At 43.4% G+C, this 14,366-nt stretch overlaps 1 protein-coding gene across 1 annotated transcript in view; it reads left to right on the top strand.

Moving 5' to 3' along the window:
* Nucleotides 1-14,366, top strand: part of LOC126528457 (multidrug resistance protein mrp-7-like) — a 138,503-nt gene that overhangs the window by 4,950 nt on the left and 119,187 nt on the right. The window contains exon 4 of the mRNA XM_050176339.3: nt 7,655-7,817. Within this exon, the coding sequence (XP_050032296.3) occupies nt 7,655-7,817 (163 nt within the window). The remainder of the gene's footprint in view (nt 1-7,654; nt 7,818-14,366) is intronic.

The following is a 14,366-nucleotide window of genomic DNA, read 5'->3' as shown; positions in this document are numbered from 1 at the left end:
TTCCAGAGCTCTACTTTAATGAGAAAAAAAGAGTATTTAGTGTGACAACGCTCAAAAATTCGTAAGTGCATTTTAGCGTTGTTTCTCCCACTGGAGTGACTCCCAATGGACATCAATTGGTCGGTCTTCGTTTAGTTTACAAGATCGTACTAAAGACGATAAATAAACTTCAGAGGCCAGCTTCCTCTGGCAAGCTAGTCTAAAAGATAGTGTGTTGGCGTTAACGTGCTTTTCTCACCATACTTATATCTTCTGAGAAGAAATTTCCACGAAGGCATATTACACAGTCTCACGAAAGGCCCGGCTACATGAGTAGTAGCCTCCAAACGAAGGTAACAGGCGGCACAGTCCTATTCTCGCCCACATCAATGCGTGCGCTACATCCTGCGTGCGTTTCGCACTCGCAGGAATGTCCACCTTACTGATGTCTACAGAGTTGGCCCGGGTGTGCTATTTTGCACGCTCTGAAACTCTTCGGTGTCAGTAAAATTGGCGAAACTTTAAGTTGCATAACATGTGTTCTAGCGTATACGTCCTCGTTGCCGTCGAACACAGTAGAAGATGGTCGCTGCAGGAAAATGACAAAACTACTTGTACACAGTTCCCAATGCTTCGAACTTGCTATGCGACATTAAATATTTATGTAATTGCTTCCGAGTAAAATTGGTAAAAGAATTGAAACTAATCTGCAGTATATTGCACAAGGCGTCTCAGGAAACTCTACACTGGGAGCATAGGCCAGAACACCAAGCCAGCCAGCCGCGCGCCCACGTGTTGCTGCGAGGACAATCCAGCATGGTCCACTTTACGAGGGGGGGAAAATTACCGAGAATTAAGAAATTATACCTGCAGCAGTTCTTGGATGTCATGAGAGGAAGAAAGCCAGCAGGCATCACAGGTTTGTCTGGCGCTAAAATCATTCACTATGAAAGAATGAGGGTGTTACCACGACCATGGCCAGCTTCTGGAGAGTTTATGTGCCATTCGCTTAAAGTCATCCTCCTCCGCGACAACATTGCCGGCGCTTCCGAAATATACGCACAGGCACCGCTGCTCTCTGACTCCTTGCAGAGCGTCTAACGTTGCAGAAACTATGAAGTGCACATGCTGGGGCATTAGCATGGGGGTTCGGGCCACCACCTCCCAACTACGCACTGCGGCAGCAATGCGAGCTCGAATCCATGTGGGGGCAGCAGGGAAAGCTTTGATTTATGCGCTTGCTTGGCAACCCTTCGCGCGACCAGCAGACGTCCTTACTTGGCTACTTGCAATGACCTATGTGTTATACTTAGAGCTGTAATGAAACTATCGAATATAACGCGCTATCTTGTTGTGCCGTCTGCATGGTTTATAGATGCGTATTAGTCGACTATAGAGACGCATGTGTCAGACAGAGATTTCTTGTTTCTAAACGGAGATGCGCTGACTCGCACGACTTTGTGCATCCCACTGCCGTGCTATAAAAGGTAGTTTTCTGAGTTTTGAGCTCCTCGTGGGCAAGCGAACGCGTTGAGACACTTGGCACGTTTTCATTCGACCTTACCGAGGCGCAGTCAGAACGCAGGGAGAGCTTGCATGGACAAAGTACGCGCACTTGACACAGGTTTGCGAGAGCGACAGCGAGGGTGACATGGCGTAGCGGCAATGCACTCTACCATCACGCAACGCCTCACGCTCAACTGCGGCAGCTGGTGTTTCCTTTCGACAGCTCAGCTCCGTCTAGGCGCGCTCGTGCCCGGCATTCTGGCTCAATTGGTTCAATTGCATTGAAGGAGTTGGATGCGGCGACAAAATCTCACAGTTGTCTACTAAAGCCTAACCATTCTTTGCCACCCGAAAGGACAAGGTAGACGCATAAGCTATACTATAGGTAGACTATACTATAGGTAGGTTATACTGTAGATACTATACTATACTATACGATACTATACTATACTATACTATACTATACTATACTATACTATACTATACTATAGATAGGATATACTATAGGTAGGTATAGCTATATATAGGTAGACGCATAAGCTACAGGAAAAGCAAGTAAGCAAAACGAAGCAAAAACGAACTCCCAGCCGAGCCAACCGATGCTTACGTATTAGTAGATAATTCTCAGAATTTCTGCAGCTTTAAAATGTTGAAGCATTTATATGCTTACCCAACGAGAAATCATGTCCACGTGAGACAAATCACAATAAATAAATTAATATGTTCATAAGAAAAAAACGTTAGCGGTGATCAGTGAGCATGATTAGGACTGATGAGGGCTGAGATTAGTCTTATCACTGTTGATAACGGTTCGACGCGGATGGATAGGGTGCAAAAGAGCGATAAGGACTTCTAATGGACGGAGAAACTCTCATAAGGATATGCACCGATAAACTTTGTTAAGGGTACGATCAAGTCTGATAACGTTGATAAGGACCGATAAGAGTTGATAAAGGTTGGATCACGCCAGATATGGTTCATAAGGACAGATAAGGATTGGTAAGGTTTGGATCGATTGCAATAAGGTTAATGAAGTACGGATCGTGTCCGATAAGATTGATAACAACGGATAAGGGTTGATAAGGACTTTGCTGATCGGATCAAACTTCATAACATTGATAATGACACTGGGCTGCATGGAGATCAGCAAGTGGCACAATGCTTACGCATACTTACACAACGCCCAGAGTAGTTTCTACATTAATTTTTCTACGTATGTGAATCTAAGCAGATGTATTTTATCCACATTACATTTGCATGAGGTCGCAACATTCTTTTAGTTTTTACTACGTCAGACTGTAATTAAGTTCTGTGAGTTCTTGCAATTATTTCTTTGTAGATAGTATAATCGTGTGTAAAAAAGTTTGTTGATGATGTAGTTTCATTATACGTAATTGATGGACATTTAAAAAAAGTTGTAAGTCACTGTAGCATATGCTAAATAGGGGGTTGGCATGCTCAAAATAATTTCATTAAATTATTTGACAATCTCATAGGAATGCATTATTACTTCTTTTCTCCCACCAAAGGTTGTGGGTTCGAGTGATTTAACTAACGGTGGCTTAATTAACTTCGGCCAAATTAACACCAAAGGCCGTGAGTTCTACTCCCAACAAAGGTCGCCGATTCGTGTGCCTGACTTAAATCTATCTTAATTTCTCTTTTTTTTCTCATAATGAGCGTGATCGGAGCCAACTGTGGAAGAAGATAACGACGAACGCGCGAGCAGTGGCACGAGCGCGTGTCTGTGCGCGTCGAGCTCGCATGACTTTCTGTACCGCGTGCCACGTTTTCCAGACCATCGGCGGTATAAGCCACCTAAGGCTTTTTCCTTAAAGAGGGTGGCCGAACACCGAGCTCTGTGGCACTCCTGATATAAGTGGTAATAAGGTTTGATAGATGATCGTACAGCTTAACGGATTGATAACTGTTTGATAATAATTGTTTTATTCAAATTATGGCGTTTTTATGACGTTCAAGGTTACAAACTTTAATGAATAAGTGTTTGTGAGGCACTTTATTGAAAGCTTTCGACAGGTCAACGGAAATACCCTCGATACAGCGAGACATATGCAGTTATTGAATGAAGATCTGTCATAAGGTGCAATAATTGCATTTGTCAGGATCGTTTATGTCGAAAGACATGGTAGTGGTCACTAAGCAAGTGACTGTCACTCATGTGGGCCTTAATGTATGAGTGAATGTCTTGTTCCACTATTTTACAGCTGATCGATGTAAGTTACACACGCCTGTAATTATATGGGTTATTCACATTGTGCGATTCAAACACGGTTGCTTACTTGAGCTATCTTCTACTCATCCGGACAGCAACCAGAGGGGTGTAATTGCTAGAAAACTTAAGTACAATAGACGAACACTGACAGGTCACCTTCAGGAGCTATGCACAGTTTTGCACACTGATTTTGCCTGGACTCGTCTTACGGAGAGTTCTGTCAAGGGCACGGCATATGCAGTGATTTATTTTGGAAAATCACCAAGCTTGATGATTGTGCAGTTCAGTATTTGCGAGTTAGCCTAAGGCAATTTAGCAGTAAATAGCGAAGGGATGTGTTGATTGTATACTTGTGCGCATTCAGCTATCGTCATCTCTCGTGAGCAACGGTGAAGCACGATTTTACTTCGCGGTGAGAAGGCGCCAAAGTTTTCAAACATCAGTGCTTAACCTATTTGGAAGACCCGCTGCGGTGGCTGAGTGGCTATGGTGTGGCGCTACTAAGCACGAGGTCGCCGGTTGAAATGCCGGCCCCGGCAGCCACATTTCGACGGGGGCGAAATGCAAGAACGTCCGTGGCTCGCGCCTTCGGGGCATGTTGAAAATCCCCTGGTGGTCAAAATTTGTCAAGAGTCCCCCACTACGGCGTGCCGCGCAATCAAATCGCGGTTCTGGCAAAGTAAAACGTCATAATTCGTTCATTCATTCCTATTTGCAAGAGGAAAATCCAAATACTGACGTTTAGAATCTGTAACCTCTGTGCGAAATAAATCAGAGAATGTTTTATATCTTAACCAATAAACCGGCACTTCAGTACGTCTGGCTATCCGGAATACCTTTTACAGCATAACATGTTATGCATAACATCTTCTTCTTGATCAGCATAGCATCGTATCACGTATCACGCGATGCGAGATGCGCACTGTGTAGCGTCGATACGTGCACACTTTGTATTGCAGTTGCATATTATTACACCAGGTAGCACGCCATGTCGCAGTTGCATGTAGAATGGCATGTGTACAATCAGAACTCGATGGCAACCAAAGGTCTGTGGGGCGCCGCGCATTAGGCGCTATATAGGGTGAACGTCTTGAAGGGCCAGCGCAAGAAGACAAAGACAAAATGCAAGGAACACGCAGATCCTGCTATATAAGGTTGTATTGGCTGGACAAGTTTGGAGTGAGGGAAGTTCAGAGTAAAATTAATTTTTAAGAACTACTGAGGAATATGGAAGAAAATAAATGGGTTGCGAGAGTGTATAGGTATTTGCACAGGCAAAACATTGACTCACAGTGGAGGAAAAGAACTAGGAAGCTCACCAGCAAGTATGCGACCGGTATGGTCAGCAACATGGCAATAAAGAACGTCAAACGCAAAGTGTGAGAGGTTGAGACAATCTCATTGGTGACGACAATGGAAAAAGAAATCTACTATGAGTAACTAACTCAAAGGAAAGAACTAAATTGGGAAAGAAACAGTTTATGATAATTCAATTGGAAGCTCTTCACTTTTCAAGCAAGATCAGAATGCCTTAGAGCGCGTAGTTATAATATGAGGTACACCAAAGGCGAAGAACCATGTGCTTGCTGTGGTAAAGCTATGGCAATCATGGGCATCTTTTGTTACAATGTGAAGATATGTACCCTTGCTGCCGGTTTAGGCTCCTCTGACCGATGGCCTAGGGCTAATGGCGAAAAGGCGTCGAATCAGAAATAACTATTTTCTATTGTTCGGTAAAATCATGCATAATCAGTGTGCAACGTCATATCATATTGGAAGCTATGGCGGTTTTCGTTACGTCGCGTGACAGACAGGTGAAGGAGGGTGGTCCAAAATGCTTTTGACCTATCACGGAGGGCTGATTGCAGAATTGGAATAGAAAAGTTTGCAATATGGTTTGACGTTATTGTGCCCTTGGTGGCAGAGAAGTATGGAGACCACAAACAACGGAGGCGTACGTAAGTAGGGTTGCCAGTAATGATTCCAGAAGTTTGAGGCTCAGGATTCTTTGCGTTTGTGTGGTTTTTAAAAATATAGGTAGGACATTAGGCGACATAAGAATAAGAGTTTGGTGGAGCAATCCACCACCCTATTTCGAAGAGGATGCTGTAGCATCCGTCCATCCATCCACCCATCCAGCATAGGCAGCATAGGTGGTACAAGGTAGATAGATAAGTTTCTATAAAGGAAAAGATTAATAATGACGTGTATAGAACAATGCTAGAATGAAAGGCATGTGTGGCATACTTCAAGCAGGCTAGGTGACTGTTTGCCACCGCAGAAAGCATCTATAGCATACCTGATTAAATCAAGAAGGCTAGGTGACTGTCACCGCCCCGTTTAATAGAGGATTCCAATAAATCCTCATCATCCCCATCATTATCATCTCCTTCTTCATCATAATACCATCTTGCCATTTGTCGCACAATGTGAGAGGCACATGATCCGCTGCTGAGAAGCATGATCCACTGCAGAACAGGCGAATCGTAGAGCTAAGCAAGGCTAGGACCACGCAACGTCGGGCTCAGCAGACCGCTGTGCAGGAAGCAAGCTCGCCGTGAGACTTCGCTGCAAAGACCGTCTGGTGCGCGCTGCCAAAAAATGGAGCTTCTGTGGAGCCGCTCCTCCAGCTTACGCTGTGACTGCACTGCGTGTACGGCGCAGGCCTGTGACTTCCTTCAGTAATGCTCGTCTTGCGATTATTTCTGAGCCAAAATTTATTCGCTAGAGAACTAATATTTACTATAGAGAAGCAGCAACATTCCATTTCTGTATTTTCATCGCGGAAGGCACGCCTGCTTGAATTGAACATGCGATCCTTAGAGTTATTAAAGAAGTCCTCTAAGAAGCTACAAAGTATGCTGTTTATTTTGCTTGCAGTTATTTGGGTGTCCACATATTTTTTACCTCGGTACGGGACGTGGATAACGAACAGTGAGCAGTTCTGTGGTCACTGATTTCCTCAATGACAAGCGTGTTTGCAAGATCAGGTTGATTCGTAAAAATGGGACGCAACACATGATTGTCATCTCTCATTTTATGAACGGCTTGCGTAAGCTGTTGAAGTTCAAGAGGGGGAAGGAACTTGAGACATTCGCTTCAATTTATTTTGGTGTTAATAGTCGCATCCTACCTGTCACTCGCTGAGTAATTGAAGTCTCCCACTACAATAACGAGGGACCTAGTGTACTGTGCTGATGTTATTTTTATTGTGTCATTTAAATAGTCGGCTAATTCCGTGCGACTATCTTGTGGGCGGTAGCGTGCACCTATGGCGAAGTTTACAAGTCCTATAAAAACAGTCACAAGTAACATTTCTAAAGACGCGTCTACAGCGAATACAGAGGGATGGTACACATCTCTCAGCTATTATCACGCCTCCTCGTGAATACCGGCCCTATCTTAACGAAGAACAGAGAACAATAGCGGTAAACCAAGTTCACTGGGGTATATGTCGTCAGTAAGCCACGTTCCCGTGCCCATAAGGATGTCGGCTGCGCATATGTGCATGCTAGTAGAGGAGATCATCTATTTAGCGAAGCACAATGCTCAAGCACGCCAGAAGATTTAAACAATAGTTCTATGAGAGCTATAATTAATGGTTAAATGTCAATTGGATAATCCTATTACGAATGCTATACAACTTTGTACGTTACCGCAGCAACATAGTCACTTGTTAGGCTGTCGATCCTACACACTTTGGGACCCGATTATCTGTAACACTTGCCCTCGTTACCATAAAGGTACCCTGCCAACCTTAACATTGAATTTAGACTGTAATCATTGGCGGAATACCGACTGAGTGAAATACTGTGCACATAATTCTACCCGCATGCTCTCTATTTTATGGCATCCCTTTCTGCACAAGTTCCAGGGGTCCGATTTGTGTCCAGCGCATTCTCGCACAAGTACAGGTCCTTGGCCTCCACTGCGCAGGCTCCTGATGGCCAGCTCCACCCGGGGAGACATGATAGCGGCGGCCATCTTGTTTGTGGCGGTCAGCGCGGCGGAATACCTTGTCTCGGTCTACCACATGGACATAGTCATCGTGTTTGGCTGCCGCATGCGAGCCATGATTCAAGGGGCCATTTTTAACAAGGTGACCGCAACACTGTTTCTTTCCTGTCTCCGTCTTCATTCTTTTCCAAATGTAGAACAGACATCCGACGCTACTGTGGTCATTCTGTCTGCTTTTGCGTGTTTTATTTTCTGTCTTCTGTTTTGTAATATGGCTACTGCGACTAGTACCAAACGCTGCTTTTGACATAATTCAAAGGCTGTATTTCTACCCAATATACTAATACAATATCGTTATATACAGTTCCGAAAGCTTGTTGTGCATATTGTCCAGGCACTTCCAATATTGGATGCTTCTGACTTACTATCGATTGTCCTGAGGAGGCGATGAGCAGTGCATGCTCAACATATCAGTAATAACCTCAGCTATTTCACTGTTACAAGGTTGTTTCGCTGAGCCCTGAATGTTCTTCATTCACATTCGTTTTTTTTTTTTTTTGTCAGAAGCAAATAATGTGCATACATCTACATGTAGGTAATAAGTTTAGTAAATTTGTGTGATAAACGCAGTACCCCTCAGCTTCAGTTTAGGGCTGATGAATGAGAACCAGATGAATACCAAGCATTAATTTCCTCAGTGACTGCACCTCACCTCGAAAGATAGATATATGGCCTGTTCGAGTGTGATTAAGATGGGACCTCTGCGTATCGGTGCTGCTTGTAGATTATAACTGAAATATTGAAATTGCATGCCGCATCGTTTTTAATAAAGGTATTGCTGGGCTTTTGGGCTTTGCCCGAAACAAATCGTGCTCCTTGAATTCTGCTCTAAGAAGCAAAGTATCCATTGTCACAGCACGTTTTAATTGCCAATGGCTTTCCGCTTCATAATATATCTATTTTGGTTCTGAGTGGGTACAATTGTCTCTGAACTAAACGCACTTAACAAAGCGACTACTCATACGCATAAAATAAAACACGATTTCAATATCACTTGAACAATGTATTTGAGAAACTGTTTACTATGCCACTATCCAAAGTCTGAGTCTGAATCTGATTCCATCATCATCAGATACAGGGGTGTAAGTTTCGCTGCACCGTGAACTTCAAATGCAGGGCCTCTTTTTCGGCACCGCAACATATATTCAGGGTGATAGTTCTGAGGATGAGGACGGGGGCAGATACGGGCGAATCTAGCTTTGCAAAGGCATGCCGGCAATAGTTCTGCTAAGGTCTTTCTCGTTAAAACACGAGAATACAGTTGCCACAAAGTTGTTTGCAACGCGTGCAGGTCGAACGTCACAAAAACAGATCAAGGCAATTATACCTTGCGGAGTTAGAATACTACTAATTCATCAAGTTCGCCCCGTACTCAAGGACCATGCCAGTGCATCAAGCGGCTTTTCCGGGTTAGCACTACTTGCTAAATATCACCACATGTCGAACATAACGGTGCCCTTAAGAAACTTCAGGAGGAGGCACAGAACGCGCACGTCAGTCCTCAAAATTCAGCGATGAAAGCAGTTCAAGGAATAGAGGAATGATGATGATGATATGTGGTGTTTAATGGCGCAAGGGCCAGGTGTGGTGAATAGAGGAAAAATAGGGAAAATTTTTTTTTCTGCATCCTTTGTTTGTCTATAATGGAGCACCAATCAGGATTATACATTTCTTGAGAAAGTTGATTCTTGGCCTATTATAAGTTAAGAGTAGATAATTTATTGAGAAATCATTAGTAAAGCGAAAACTTACCAAGGTTGCACAGTGATTGTTTTTTTTTTCAGTCATTGGAACGCCTACATATGGTGGATGTGAGAAATTTGGAGACCAAATAATGTGAGATGTTGGATGTGAGATTGTTGGAGACCAAATAATGTAGCTATGGTGTTGTTATCACTTTGTATAAAAGCATTCATATCCGAAGGTGTTAAAAATCAGAAAAGTGTAAAGCATTAAAAGGCGATCTGTCACCAGGTCATTATTTGTGTCACCTATAATTATTACATATTTGATTCAGTTTCCCACAACGTTATGAATATCAGCACAAAACTATATTGCTGACGGAGAACATGAATGATATAGCCAGTCAATTATTAGGCTTTTATTGTCGATATTGAGTCAGTCAATGTTTATTCCTGTCCAAACATGTTGACAATTATTTACATTGAGCACAAGGCTGTTGATTTGATTTGTCCATTTGATACAATAGAAGATAGGTTGCTGCGTCGCCACTGTTCCTTAACGGTCAATTGAAGTATTCAACAACAAGATAGAAAACATAAAATGCGATCATGTTCACTCAACGAAATTTGAGAGATTTTAATGATTGAAAACGGGAAGTTGAAAGCTAAATGTACACAGATTTTTGATGATGCGCAAGAAGTTCCATACAAACTAGCTAGCTGTAACACAAGAAGAAACTGCGAGCTTTGCTTAACTGACAGGCACGAGGTTGACTTACAGGTACATTCCCGATTAAGTCCGACTCAGTTACGCTGCGATAGACTCGGCTATCAGCCTAAGTTTGAAGGCTGTCTGCCTACAGAAATCTTTTTTTTTTCTTTAGAGACGAATTTGAAACAGAAGGTGTCAAATGTTTGTTCATAAAGACAGGCTTCTCTCTTATTGTCGAAGTGACGATATCACCCAGTCAAGGCCTTGGTTTCCTCGCTGTCGCCCCGAACTCAGCCTGCTTCGTTCACAAGCACAAGCGAGTCATGCTATTTTCATTTTATACTTTTATGCGATCACGATGAACAGCACTTCGGTTAGTTACCGTTACTGGTCAAGCAATTTTGTCGCCAAAAATTTATGTGGCCATCACATAGTCTTCCCTTCATGTGCACGAAATGCCTTTGACCTCGGTGTATGTTTAGTCACGACTATTGCTCTAAATTTGTAATCGCGCCACTTTTAGTTTTTTAGAGCTTTCTTTTCCGCTTTCAAGTCATCTTTCTAGACCTTCAGGTTTTCCAGGATCTATTCTAAGATTTCTTAACCATTTTATAAACTATTAATTCTTTTCCTGAATTCAGTAGCATCTGCGCCTGAGCAGTAACCTTCAGCACAAATTTCCCTAAGAGGTCGTCAAGAATGCTACCGCTCACGTTTCCAAACGTGGATTTCTTACCCTCAGTTTTTTTATTGCCTTATCAGTTATATAGACATTCCAGGCAAATTTTCCCGCTGCCGTCGCCATGATGTTACAGATCAAGTCCAAATGCGATAACATCGCGACCACGCGCCGCATACTATAGGTGCGAGAAAAAGCTTGCGAATGTGAGCCGAGAAGGACGGCGGCTTGATGCGGCGCGTCTTCTCACACACTAAAGGGAGGGTGCGGGAAGATAGGTGCTCGGGCTAGGAGCGGGCGGTTGGGGAAAGGACCAGGTTAGTGCGCATCTTATCTTTTACTCCACCTTCGACGACAGAATGCAGCCGCGAGGGCCCTACCTTGAAGGTAATCTGTGGTGGGTTTGAAGGCTTGGCAGCCCGAGATAGGTAATTGCTTCGCATGCACTGTGTTCTCGGGCGCCTAGTTCGCGTTAAAGCGAAAGGCAGCCCGAAGGGTAATTCACTCACCGTTGCTGCCGCCCGTCATTGCCCCAGCAATCTGACAGCAACGTCCGCGGTCATCCAAGAGGATGTGTTCGTGCTTGCCTGTATGCGACTGCCAACGTGTTTATTACTTTAGTTAGGACACAAATGTTTACGTGAGTGTATGCAGCTGATATAACTACTAACTTTGCTTCTATATCTGTCTGATAACTTCCTGTCGCAATCAATCGCTTTCCGGGTGAAACTCCTACTTTCTTCGCGAGATCCGTTATTTGGGCAGTATTAGCAAATTCAGCACAGTGGTCCCATCCAAACAATACAACTTTGGCGGCGCTTTGTGGTAGAAGCTGTAGCACTATTGAGAATATACATGATGCACGGGGCGCATGACCAACCTGAATATACAAAAGATGTTATTCAGCGCGTGCCTTTGTTGCCGCAACCACTGTAAGTATCAATTACTTTTTATATTGAGAGAGATATGCAAGAACAGGGTTCTCGATCAATCATAATCGGCGATATTTTAAATTTTTCTTCACGTAACCCCCATTGAGACGCCTGATCTTCGCCGTGGTCGCCCTATCATTGAATTTGACAGCTGCACAAAATAATGTTGGTACTAGCAAACGTGTCCTTTATTGCATCACATCTGGTTTTAGTGCTTTACTTATTCAGTACAGCCTGAAGATTACATTCTTTAAAGTGATCGGGTCAAAATCAAAGCGATCTACAATATGACGACAGAAAGCGTTTGCGTCAGGAAAAACACCAGCTTGACGACGGAAATTTCTGCCTTGTTAGGACATGGATGCCTGCCAACTCTTCTAATTTAAATGTAAAATACCTTTCTTTTACACTATGTTTACGATTGTGCGATTCTAATAGTTACAATAATACCATTATGATCCTTAATTAGCGTCTAGTTTAGAGCGAAACAGATTTCGGGAAAAATTGCTGGCTTTTTCGTAATCGCGAGTAGATGTTAGCATGAAATGCCAACTGGCATAGTAGACTGGTTGAAGGTGGCACTAGCCACAATCATAAAATGGGTGTAATGCATATTCGCGCCGGCACAGCCCACCATATCACACTGCACCACGCCATACTGTGCATTGGTCCATATGAACGCTGCCCAGCTAGAAGAAGAAAAGTGGCTGAAGGCGGCATGACAGGCAGCAAAAGGCGCAAGGGAGACGGAGCGCACTGCCCAGCCAGATGAATGTAAGCGCTTGAAGGGGAGGCGCCATGCCATGTGGCGGCATCTCTCGAGGCGAGGCAGAATCCACGCCGCGTAACTTACGCACCGCTGGCGTTCAGACAAGCACAGCCAATCCTGTATCAGCATCAGAAGATTACAATGAAATGTATGGTGCCTGTATCTGCCTTCTAAACGTTTCCTATTGGAAATGAGAAGCAAAACTTTAGCGTACTAGAAGTTACAGCTTGAGGGATATTGTGAAGAAACATTAGGAAGAACTCGGAAGCAATATTTTGTAACTTGTTTGGGCAGTAACTAGCGTATGTAATGCGACCCTATACAAGGAGTTGGCGTCCAGAAATCGCATTTTCATGAGTTTTGACTGGTTGCCCAGATGATCTCGTTTTGTTCTCGTGACTTTCCCGGATAACGGCGCTGGCTCTTCATCAGCATCATTTATAGTCCATTAAGGACCCCTTTCAGGGTACTATATAAGGGGGGGGGGGTTAGCAAATGCATCAATAAACACTATGGTCATTATTATACAATGGTTAACTTATTTATACAAAGGTAAACAAAACTTAGTATACATGCTAGAAGACGATGGGCGGGAACAAATCAAAACAAAACAAAAAAACAAGGTACAAACTGGCAGTAGAAACGGCAGCACTACCGGCAGTATAACAGAGCAGTAAAAAAAGGTACACGTTAGAGTAACAGCGCAGTAGTGGTAGGTTCAGGGTTTAAAAACATGACAATAGGTGCCTAAATTTATCTGAATCACTTTCATTCACTATACTGTCGGGTAGTGCGTTCCACATTTCAGTAGCAGTGGGTAAGAAATATTTGTTGAAGGCATTACAGGAACGAAGTAGACGTTGTAGACTCAGGTTGCAAAACAGATGGTGAGAGGTGCGGTTGGGTGGAAGTAGAATAGTGTTCCTGAGGTGTTAGAAATTATATTACAGTTTGTGGAAAGTGAAAGTTGTGAATACTTCCTATGAAGTGTTAGACTAGGGATGCTTAGAGATGATTTAATGCTACTTATACTTGTATGCCAGTCATAGTTTGAAGCGATAAAACGTGCCGCAAGATTCTGCACTGCTTCAAGCTAGTTAATAATGTAAGTCTGGTGAGCCTTCCAAATTGCTGACGCATACTCAAGTTTTGTCCCAATTAACGTTTGTTAGGCGCGCCTGTTTACGGGAACAGGAGACCGAAAATTCGATCTTTTGAGTAGGCCAAGTGATTTAGAACAGTCGTTTATAAGTTGTGTTATGTGTGCAGACCACGTAAGCTGATTGGTGACAGTAACGCCGAGATAACAGTAAGAGTCAATTTTAGTGAGGACTGTAGAATTAAGGGAGTACTGGTGGCCAATGATTACCCGCTTGCGAAATACACACATTTACTTGCATTTGGAAACGTTGAAAGACATGAGCCAAAGTGAGCACCAATTTACTATTTTGCTTAGGTCTTTCTGGAGTACTAGTCGGTCATTATGGGACGATATGCGCCTGTACAGGACATAGACATGAGTGAATAGCCAGATTGATCAAAGAATACTGTTAGGGAGCTCATTTATAAAAACGAGAAACAGAAGAAGCCGAAGCACAGAGCCCTGTGATACACCTGACAAGAGTGGACTACTTGACGACTTGAGGTTATCGCTCAGTGTGTTGTGAGCGGTTTGTGAGAACATATTCAATCCATGACAATACAAGTGGGTCAAGATTAAGAGAAACAAGTTTCGCGGTAAGACGACGATGGGCGGCGCGATCAAACGCCTTTGAAAAGTCAAGATAGATAACATCGGTTTGAAAACGGGAGTCAAAGTGGAGGTGAAGGTTTGTGGTGAATTCGAACAGTTGTGTT

This window comes from Dermacentor andersoni, chromosome 9 (assembly GCF_023375885.2).
Source record: "Dermacentor andersoni chromosome 9, qqDerAnde1_hic_scaffold, whole genome shotgun sequence".
Taxonomy (NCBI): domain Eukaryota; kingdom Metazoa; phylum Arthropoda; class Arachnida; order Ixodida; family Ixodidae; genus Dermacentor; species Dermacentor andersoni.
The sequence above is the reverse complement of the archived record's forward strand: the minus strand, read 5'-3'. Positions and strand labels throughout refer to the sequence as shown.